Below are 11,172 nucleotides of genomic sequence, written 5' to 3'. Positions count from 1 at the left end.
TTCCCTCCTCCTTCTTCCCTCCTCCCACCTCCCTCCTCCTGCCTCCCTCCTCCCTCCTCCCTCCTTCCTCCTTCTGTCTCCCTCCTCCCTCTTCCCTCCTCCTGCTTCCCTCCTCTCTTCTTCCTCTTCCATCCTCCCCCCCTCCTTTTCCCTCCTCCTTCTTCCCTCCTCCCTCCTCCCTCCTCTTTCCTCTCTCATCCTTCCAGGAAAAGGATGTTTCAATTCAGAGGAAGTCTCTACACAACAGTGGTACTTCCAGGATGGTGACTGTCAGCTTGAGTGAGGCACAATCCTTGAGGCACCAAAGACTTGTTATTCACCTGGCGGCCAGGTGAGGCCTTTGGAGGGAGATAAAGATCAAACCTGGTCCTGACTTCTATCAGATGGCCAAAGAGAGAGGGAAGCCTTCGACTCAGAAGCCATTAAGCACACTGAAGTGGCTCCCCGGTGGCTGCCGAGTGGTGTAGGAGGGGAACATAAGCCCCAGAAAAGCGTCAGGGGAATGCTTACTAGGGATGGTTCAGGGGTCAAGGCAGGGGGATCTCCATGACTAGACCTCCAGTGAGGAACTCTGGCTACGTGACTGTAAGGTTTGGAGGCCCAAGGGGACAGAGGAAGGCTTATCCCAGCATGCTCTCTGCCTCCCCAGATCTTGCCTCTCTGTGGAGAATGCAGCTTCAAGGACCTGTCTTTGTAGGTGTCCCCCTCCTGGGACCCATCCTGATTTGTATGACCACTCATCAGCTGTCCAGTCGGTGTGAGGATGAGAGGAAGTTACCTTGGTGCCCACCTCACAAGGTCATATTGCTTGTGTGGGTGACCATCTACTCTGTCATGGGGTGAGTGTGTGGCCTTGCAGGGGTGGAAGCAAATCCGCTGTGGGTGAGCTTGTGCTGTACTCTGGCTTCCAAGTGTATGATAACCTATTGTTTCTCTTCAAGTAGGGGGTCCCCACAAGCAAATATGTCCTGTATACCTAAGATTCCAACAACCCCTCTCCAAGCCTCCCCTTCCTGTCTTCTCTCCAGAACACCCAACTCCTCCCACCCACTTCCTCCCACAAGCTCTTCTGACTTATTTTGCTTTATGTGTGAGCGTATGTCTGTGTATCTGTCTCTCTGTGTGTTTGTGTGAGTATATGCTAGCCTACAGAGCCATTGTATCTCCTTGAGCTGCAGATACAAAGGTTTAGAAACCACCTGACAGAGGGTGCTGGGAACCAAACTTAAGTCCTCTGGAAGAGCAGGAAGAAGTCTTTTTCTAAAGGCTTATTTATTATTTTATGTATATGAGTACACTGTCGCTGTCTTCAGACACACCAGAAGAGGGCACTGGATCCCATCATAGATGTTTATGAGCCACCAGGTGGTTGCTGGGAACTGAACTTAGGACCTCTGGAAGAGCAGCCAGTGCCCTTAACCACTGAGCCATCAAGCCTCAGCAGGAAGTGTTCTTACCTGCTGAACCATCTCTCTAAGCTTCTCCCGTAACCCTCAAGTGATGCTCACACCCACCTGCCCACATGTCAGAGGCAGGGTACTCCCTTGACAGCCAAAAGGCCTTATGCCAGAGGACCTTTATTCTACAGAACACCCTCTCTCTGCAGGTATGCCTCCTACCTGGTGTGGAAAGACCTCGGAGGGGGCTTCCAGTGCCACCTAGCACTGCCCCTTGGCCTCTACTCCTTCCAGTTGGCCCTCAGTTGGACCTTCTTGATCCTCTTCTTGGCAGTCGACAGCCCTGGGCTGGTAAGGCACGTGGTGCTCCATGCTGGGAGGAGAACATGAGACCCTAGGGCCCCTCATCATATAGTTGATATCAGGAACCTCAGGTGACACATTCGAAATTCCTACAGTGTGCAGAGTGCCCCAGGGATGAGATTTCTTGGGTCAGAGTACTGTAGAAAGACGGAGGGTCCCAGCTCTTGAGAAAGCATGACTACATCCTTCCATCTGCCCAGGCCCTTCTGGACCTCTTACTGCTCTATGGACTGGTGGCAAGCCTGGTGTTCATCTGGCAGCCAATCAACAAGCTGGCTGCTCTGCTCCTGCTGCCCTACCTGGCCTGGCTCACTGTGACCACCGCCATCACCTACCGCCTGTGGAAGGACAGCTTGTGTCCAGCGGACCAGCCTTAGCCATCCAAGGAGAGCAACTGAGTGAGGCACTGGGATGCAGGAGGGAGGACTGCAAGAAGCTGGAGTGGCTGTGGAGCTAGGGACACTTGATGTGGCCGCTCTCCTGGATCTTCCTGTTGCCCTTTCTCCTTAGACCTCATAGACATACAAAAGAAAGGGTACTTTCTGACATGTAATAAAATTATGCTGTCGACCTAGAGGGCCTGGTGTAAGATGGATGTGGATACAAGGCTCGCAGGGCTGCAGAGTGGAAGCTCCCCCTGTAGGAGTGATGAGTGAGTGTGGGAACACATGCTGAGGAGGGTGGGCACCACCTCCCCTCTCACATACCTCCCCAAAACCAGTATAGGGCTTAGCACTTAACACTTCCTTCAGAAACAAAACTGGGCCAGCAAGATGGCTCAGCAGGTAAAGCACCTGCCATGAAAACAGATAGAATGCTGATTTCTATCACTGGGATCCACACGGTTAAAGGGAAGAAAATGACTTCCAAAAGTTGTCCTTGAACTGTTGTAAGATTCAGAGAACCGAGTCTTACATCCAGGATGTCGTCCTACTCACAAAACCACAGAGACGGAGAATGGTGCAATTAGCATGAGATTTTTAATGATCCAGTATACTGGAGTGGTCTAGCATTCTGGCAAAGGTGTCCCCGAGGAACAAAAGCATACACTTTTTATACTCTTTCAGTACATAGGTTTACAGCATGAGTTGGTTATCTCTCATTGGTGGAGCCCATTGTCTTTTGAGTCCATTGACCTCTGTGTCCCAGGTGAGGAGGAGATACTGGTTGCATGTAGAAGGGGTGGGGGAGATCCACCCCTACTGGGAACGTTTCCTGGAACCAGGCATTACCAGCCCCCCATAATTAGGGTATCTCCTAGGGATGGATGTTTTCTCAGTAAACCCTTCTGAAGCTCTCTGTCTTTAGGCTTAATGGACATTCCTAGCTCCTCAGTATTTATATGAGGTGTCCCTGTTTGCTCAATTCTTACAGAACCTCCACATGAGCACTGTAACACACACAGATACACACAATACAATACATGCACATGTGTGCACACAATATGTGTACATGCGTGCAAGCGTGTTGGTGAGGTCCTGTAACCCCAGCAGCATTCAGGAAATGGAAGCAGGAGGATCAGGAGTTCAAGGTCATCCTTGACTACAAAGCAAATTAAAAACAAACAAAAAGTATGTATATTCTTGAAATAGCGCATAAAAGCAAAAGAGTAAACAAGGCTATGGGGCAAGCACGGTGACTCAGCAGGTAAAGTTCCTGTGGCAACTGAGATGAGCCCAAGCCCCACGTGGGAGGAGAGAACCAACTGGCATGGGTTGTCCTCGGATAGGGAAGAACCTCTAGGTGAAGGGCAGCCCAGCCCCAGGGCTGGAAAGTTCAGGGTTGGAGGCAGGGTCTGCCAGGAGAAGAAGCTGGAGGCCAGGTCTGCTTTGATATGCTAAGTAGGCACCTCAGCAGCTGGCCCAGGGTTTGAAACCTAACAGCAGATAGTATACTTTTACACAGTCTGTAGATAGATAATGGAGCCCTACCACCTACTACATGTGACAAGCTAAGTCCTATGAGATGAGCTCTGATGAGCTAACAGCCAGTTTGCTTTATTTTATTTTCATAGACTTTCATCGTCAATTATTTATAGCTGTGCATCACCGTTATGAGGAAAGATCTGAAAGGAGGCGGTGGGGGTGGGGTGTTGGGAGGAGAAACCAGGCCAAGCTTCGTGGTGGTTGGCCATTGCTGCTGCTTCTTCCTTTCCAGATGGCCTCTGTGGTGCTTCCATTTTGTCTCCTCCCTCCTCTGAGTTTTTTCTGCCTCCTTGTCAAAGCCCTCATGGCAGGAGGCAGTAGGTGGGGCTGTGTCCTTGACCCTGTACATGGCAAGCTAAAGGGCTCTTTCAAGGAGGGATCTCCACCTGAGTGAGGCATGATGGGAAGTGGTGTGGGATCATAAGGGAGTTGATTATGGCACCCTGCCCCCCATAGTGTGTGTGTGTGTGTGTGTGTGTGTGTGTGTGTGTGTGTGTGTGTGTGAGAGAGAGAGAGAGAGAGAGAGAGAGAGAGAAAACAGTTAAATAGTATGTGTGTACCCATGTTTTCATGCCTCTGGAGGCCTGAGTAGATGTGCCCTCAATCACTCACCTACCTTTTTCCATTGAAGCACTGTCTGTCAATCAAACCCAGCTTGCCCTAAGGATCCCCTCTCTGCCCTCTAAGGCTAAAGTTGCAGGTGGGCTCCTAAGCCTACCTGATATTTGTATGGATTTCTGGAAGTCCTCACAGTCATGCAGAAAGCACATTAACCGCTAAGCTATCTTCCTAGTCCCCGTTGGTGGTGTTTTAAAATAAGGCCTTACTACATAGCCTCAGCTAGCCTTGAACCCATGCACTTGCTGCTTTCACCCCCAGAATGCTAGGATTGCATGCATCAACCACCACACCCAGCACAAGACAGCATCTAAGAGTAACCAGACACTCCAAAGAGGGGGCCTGGGCATCAATGCTTGTGGAGTAACCACTCCAGGACCTCCCCTGGAGTACGGCCAAGCCTGAACACCATAGGTGGTGTAGGGCACCAGGACACTTCAGAGCACTTATGAAATGAATGTCCCTGGGGCCCCAATTACAAGCCTGGCTTTGTAGCTTTGGGGGTGGGCTCCCGAAATCCTTATGTTGACTGTGTTCTTCATCATTTCCACCCACTGAAATGCTTGGGTCACTTCTCAGAGCCTCTGTAAACAGTGGTTCTGTGAACTCAACTTGGAATCTGAAGCAAAGGGAGGCCTGTCAGGAAAGAAGCAAGGGCCCCACAAAGGAAAGGCCCAGTGCAGGAGCCGTGCTTGAGAAGGGAACACGCTGGCCCCTCTCACGCTGGCCCCTCCCAGAGCTTACCCACCAGAGCTGTGATGGCCCCTCCCAGAGCTTACCCACCAGAGCTGTGATGGCCCCTTCCAGAGCTTACCCACCAGAGCTGTGGTCTCTCTTCCTTCATGAAGGGATGCTCAGCCCAGCAGGCAGGTCACCTGTGCCCCAGCAGAGCAAGCATTCGATCCACCCACCTTAGTCTCTGCAGCACAGGGAACCACGGAGAACTCGGATGGATGGACTGAATGAACCAGTAAGTGAACCCATTGTCACAGTTTGTGAAAGGAAAACCAAAATGTCGTTGCCCCTCAACCCCACCCTTGCTTTTGGACGAAGTGGGAAAGGGATTGCATACTTCTAGAAACTTCTGATTCTGCAACCAGATGGTGAACCACTGTTCTGCGTAGAGCCTTGCTCCCCACAGTGTGGCCAGTGACCTGGCACCTGATCGACATGGACTGTAGCCCGTCCTCTGACCCTGAGAATCAGATCGCCCTGGAGGCTGAGAGAAGTTACCTGCAGAGGCTGGTAGTCTAGCCCTGGAGGCAGACTGTCGTGGTTTTCCTGTGAAAAGTGCCCCAGACTCACGTATCACAGGTGCTGATACAAAAACACAGCTCTTGGGGCTGAGGGGAAGGCTCGCTCGCTGGGTAAACTCTGTGCTGTGCAAGCATGGGGAGCTGAGCCCAGACCCTAGCACCCACAGAAAAGCCAGGCAGCATTCGGGAACTCCAGTGCTAGGATGCAGAGGCAGGGGCATGGCTGAGCCACCCTAGCAGAAGATCCAGTGAAAGCCCCAAGCTAATAATAATAATAACAACAACAACAACAACAATAATAATAATGTAGAAGCTAGGCATGGTGGCTCATGCCTCTGGTTCCAGCACTCTAAACACATCCCAACATTCAGGAGGCAGAGGCAGGCGGATCTCTGTGAGTTCAAGGTCAACCTGACCTAAATAGTGAGTTCTAAGACAGCCAGAGCTGCATAGAGAGACCCTGTGTCTCAGATGGCCCATTCTGAGACTTAGGGTCTGTTCCTGGAGCTGGCGCCGTATGGCTTTTTTCTTTTTTTTTTTTTTTTTTTTTTTGTAATCAGGCCTGGCCCTTGAATGGAGACAAATGGGGTTTCTGTTGTCCTATCAGCTGGAATCATTCAGAGTCTTCAGCACAGGTGTGGCTTTGTTCCAGGGAAGGTCAGAGATTAGAGGTGATTACAGCAGAGGTGATTACAGAGTTTAACCTCATCAATGGGTTAATCTATTAATAGAATCACATCTGTGCAGACTACAAGGGGGAGGGGAACAACTAGCTGGAAGGAGTTGGTCATTGCCTCGGCTCTTCTTCCCACTCCCTTTTCCCCCTACCCCAGTCCTTTCCGTTTTGAGGTGACAGCCAGCCCGACAATGCTTATTCATTAGCTTCTATCACCCAAGAAAACACCTGTGACATCAGCTTCTAGGGAGAGGCGGCTTGTTTCGGCTCTCCGGTTCACAGGCTTCAGTGTGGAGCTGGCTGGCTCCATTTTCTAAATCGGGCCTGGTCCTTAAATGGAGACAAATGGTGTTTGTGTTGTCTTTTCAGTTGGAATTCACAGAATCCAACCCTGTCACTCATTAACTCGGCCAGAGTGCCAACTTCCCAGCAGCTCGGCTTCACAGTGCTCATCTGTAAAACAGGACCTCGAAGCTTTGAGGAGAAAGAGTGAATGGAATGATGGGAGAAAGGGTGTCTGGCACAGAGGAAAGGCTCAACCTGTGTTAACCATTCTAGCACAGAGCTCGGGACATTGCCATTTAATAGGTAACCAGTTTTGAGAGAGAGCCAGGCTGCTCCAAATTGTAGGCAGTACTCCCAAGCCCCCAACAGCCAGGAGACACCCCCTCAGATCACTGAACTAGCCCAACTGTGGCCACGGAGCCAAAATGGCTAGCTGTTGGCCTTGTACATCTCTGCGTCTGTTATATCAAGGAAAACTATTAAAACCTGGGCTAGGGCAAGCTCACTAGTGGGGATTTGCCTAAAATTAATGGAGCCAAGAAAATCTCACAACTTTACTTTGCTTATCGCTTTATTTATACATGTAACTTATTAAAGATTTATTTGTTTGAATTTATGCACAGGTGTGTGCATGTGCGTGTGTGTGTGTGTGTGTGTGTGTATGTGTGTGTGTGTGTGTGTGTGTATGTGTGTGTGTGTGTGTGCCCGTGTGGGTTCATGTGCACCACATGGATGATTGCGTCCGTGGAAGCCAAAGAGCATCGGATCCCCTGGAACTGTGGAGTCATAAGCAGTTGGGGCCCATCTGGTGTAGCTGCTGAGAACTGAACTTGAGTCCTCTGCCACAGCAGTGTGCACTCTTAAATGACCTGAGCCATCTGTCCAGCCCCATAGCTAACTTTAAAAAAAAAAAAAAAATTTAATTTATGTGCATAGGGTGTGGTGGATGTCAGATCCCCTGGAACTAGAGTTGCAGAGAGTTCCGAGATGCCATGTGGGTACCAAAATTGAACCAAGGTCCTCTGGAAGAGCAGCCAGTGCTCTTAGCCACTGAGCCATCTCTCCAACCCCATAACTTTTAAATGCAGTTTTAAATTGGGCCAGTGAAATGACTCAGGTAAAGAGAGAAGCTTCCAAGCTTGATGACCTGAGTTTGATCCCCAGGCCCACACAGTAGACAGACACTGGCTCTCAGAAGTTGTCCTCCATATGCACACTGTGACACCATGCCCCTGCCTACACACAAGTAAATGTAATAACGATGTAAAAAAATAATAGTTTTAAATTTGTAAATTTTAGCTATGCCTGAGAAAGACAATACATTGTTTTTTTGTTTGTTTGTGTGTTTGTTTTATGGTTTTTTGAGACAGGGTTTCTCTGTGTAGCCCTTGTTGTCCTGGAACTGACCCTGTAGACCAGGTTGATCTCAAGCTCAGAGATCCACCTGCCTCTACTTCCTGAGAGCTGGGGTTAAAGGCTTTCACCACTACTGCCCAGTTCATTGGTTCATTTTTAAAATATATATACATTTGTTACATGTTTTCATGTATGTAAGATGCCTGTGGAGGTCAGAGAGTAACTTGTGGGAGTGGCTTATCTCCTTTCACCATGTGGGTTTTGGATGTACAAATCAGGTCATTAGATTTGATGGCAAGCAACTTGGCCCACTGAGCTGTCTGTCCAGATGAAAGCAATGGCTCTTATCCCAGCTCCGTTCTCATAGCATGAACTTGGACCAGTCAATACCTGGGAAGTACTTGCTGTTGTCATTGTCACCATCATCATCATCATCATCATCATCACACTGACATTACAATATTTGCTGATATCGATATTAAGCTGAACTTCCAAGAGGATGCATCATACCTATGATCTAACTCTAAGTTCCCTCAAGACAAGCAGGAAGACACAAACCTGGAGTCCATATATGTAACTTTATTTTTTCAAACTTTATTTTTAATGATGGTTCTTAAACGCCTTAACCTCCCTTGTAACTCACCACCCACCAGAGGTAGTGGAAAAGAAAGGATTCAGGGGAAGTGGACCTGGTTAGAAAGGTTCTTTGGAGTTAACTCCTGCCTGTGTTGTCTGGAAATCAGCAGTTCAGTTCACAGGTCAGCAGGCAGCAGCAGCTCCATCCACTCACAAACACCTCACAGATACACCAGCAGTCTAGTTCAGTAGAGTCGGGTTAGCAATTGTGGTGACGCGACCTAGCAGAGACAGCCAGGCCTCAGCCTCAGCTTGAGTCTGCAGGAGGGACCTGGAGGGACACCAGAAGTTCGATGTGCCTCTATCAGGGAAGCGAAGATCAATGAAGACCCACAAGCACTGCACAGCTAGCTGTCCCAGCAAGCCAAGCTCTGTCTCCATCACTCCGTGGAGTCCGACTTATACCCTCCAGACATCACGTGTCCTCCACATGCCTTGCCACAGAACGGGTTTGCCTCAGCATGGGCCCGAGTCCTTGGAAGAACAACAAACTGCAGTCCACCACCAGAAGTTCTTTTGCGTGTTTCTCTCTATGGAGTCCTGACAGATGCAGCTCAACTATGCAATGTAAGGTGGACCAATAAACACATGAGTGTTGGTAGCAAGGAATCCTTCATCACGTGTCCTTTCATGTGCTTGCTTTAGCAGAACATCCTTTCTCTTGCGTCTACTTCAGTGAAACGTTCTTTCATGAGTCGGCCTTAGCCTTTCACCTGTGTCCACTGCAGGAAAACATTCCTTCACATGTTTGCCCCAGCAAAATACCTTCCAACTGAATTTCCAAAAAACCCTTAAGTTTCCACTATAGATGCCTCTAGTTTCAGATGCCTAGCCCACTATGGAAGCTCAATTTGGGCTTACTGCCTTTTGAGGACTCTGTTACTAGAGTTTCCACAAAAAACAAAAACAAGCAAACAAACAAACAAAATTACCCTGGCTCTGGATCCTGATGCCTTTTCTAATTTACAGAAAAACAACTGAAAATATGTAAAACAGGCATGGCGCAATGGCTCGGCAACTAAGAACACTTGCCACTCTTGCAGAGGACTGAAGCTCAGTTCACAGCACCCACATTAGGTGGCTCTCAACCACCTGCAATCCAAGGCTATCATACACACATGCATTCATACATACATACATACACACATATACAATACATACATATGTACACAATCTACACATTCATAAACACATATATACATAAATCACACATACACATATAATACATACACACATACATACTCACATACTCACATACATACATACATACCTACCTACATACATACATATAAAAATCTTTAAGAATATGTAAAATGGGGCTGGCGAGATGGCTCAGCGGGTAAGAGGGTCCTGAGTTCGGATCCCAGCAACCACATGGTGGCTCACAACCATCCATGATGAGATCTGACGCCCTCTTCTGGTGCATCTGAAGACAGCTACAGTGTATTACGCCTGAGCGAGTGGGGCCAGAGAGAGCAGAAGTCCTGAGTTCAATTCCCAGCAGCCACATGATGACTCACAGCCATCTGTACAGCTACAGTGTGCTCATACACATAAAATAAATAAGTACATCTTTAAATAAAAGGATATACAAAATGAAAACTGGAGATATATAGTCTGTCTCTGCCTTCTCTGCTACTATGTTACAACTGACAGAAAGTGTTTTCAGTTAGCTTTCTCATTGATGTGACCAAAGCATCCCCGAGAACTTGAAGAAGAGAAGCATACTTTAACATCTTCAGTGGCTCCTCCCTGTCAGCACTTGTTCCATACCTCTGGGCAGTATCAAGGGTGGGAGCACGTGACAGCAGAATGTCTTCCCTTCATGGTGTATGTGGGCTTGAAGCAAAAAGAGAAGGAACCAAGAGTAAGGTACACCCTTCCCAGGCACACCACTAGTCACCCAGTTTCTTCAGCTAGGTCCAGCTTCCTACAGTTTCCAGAACCTCTCAAACGGCACCACCTGCTGGAGACCAGGGGTTCAACAGGGAGACTGTGTGGTAATATTCTATACTCAAAACCATAACACAGAGAACAAAAGGCCAGGAACTGCATGCATGCATCTGTGTATGTGTGTGTGTGTGTGTGTGTGTGTGTGTGTGTATCTTTTTGTGTTTCTGCATCTCTCTGTGTGCATCTGTGTATATATCTCTCTGCATCTGTTTATGTGTGTGGCTATCAATCTCTGTCTTTCTTTGTCTCTCTGTCTCTCTGCCTTTCTCTCTGTGTATCTCTGTGTGTATGTCTGTCTGTGTGTCTTTCTGTGTTTCTGTGTCTCTCTGTATGCCTGTGTATCTATGTCTCTCTGTGTCTGTGTGTCTGGGTACATGTTTCTCTCTGTACATCTGTGTATCACTGTGTGTGTGTGTGTGTGTGTGTGTGTGTGTGTGTGTGTGTGTGTGAGTGTGTGTGTGTGTGTTGAGGCAGGGTCTCATGTATCCCAGAGTGGCCCTGATCTCTCTATGTGGTCCAGGATAAAAGGATGACCCTGAACTCCTGACTCTCTTCCTCCACTTCCCGGGGCTGGGATGGCAGCTTATAGCCCGCCAGGCCTGGTTTATGCAGTGCTGGGATGGAGCCTCAGGCTTCATGGACATCGGGCAAGCACCTGCTGGCTAAGCTACATCCTAGCCCCTTCTGCACTGTTAAAAAAAATAACA

The 11,172-nt window shown here is 48.6% G+C and overlaps 1 protein-coding gene across 3 annotated transcripts in view; it reads left to right on the top strand.

Moving 5' to 3' along the window:
- The window catches only part of Tspo2 (translocator protein 2), a 3,735-nt gene extending 1,399 nt beyond the window's left edge, over nucleotides 1-2,336 (top strand). The window contains exons 2-5 of one of the 3 annotated variants that reach the window (XM_031347579.1): nucleotides 207-331; nucleotides 698-839; nucleotides 1,607-1,748; nucleotides 1,961-2,336. In XM_031347579.1, coding sequence (XP_031203439.1) covers nucleotides 730-839; nucleotides 1,607-1,748; nucleotides 1,961-2,137 — 429 coding nt within the window. In that variant the 5' untranslated portion in view covers nucleotides 207-331; nucleotides 698-729 and the 3' untranslated portion in view covers nucleotides 2,138-2,336. Of the gene's footprint in view, nucleotides 1-206; nucleotides 332-649; nucleotides 840-1,606; nucleotides 1,749-1,960 lie in introns of all 3 variants that reach the window. The other 2 variants (XM_031347577.1, XM_031347578.1) reach the window with 2 other exon arrangements.
- Nucleotides 2,337-11,172: the final 8,836 nt, after the last annotated feature.

The sequence above is a fragment of the Mastomys coucha genome, unplaced genomic scaffold (genome assembly GCF_008632895.1).
Source record: "Mastomys coucha isolate ucsf_1 unplaced genomic scaffold, UCSF_Mcou_1 pScaffold3, whole genome shotgun sequence".
In the NCBI taxonomy this organism is placed as follows: Eukaryota; Metazoa; Chordata; class Mammalia; order Rodentia; family Muridae; genus Mastomys; species Mastomys coucha.
The sequence above is the reverse complement of the archived record's forward strand: the minus strand, read 5'-3'. Positions and strand labels throughout refer to the sequence as shown.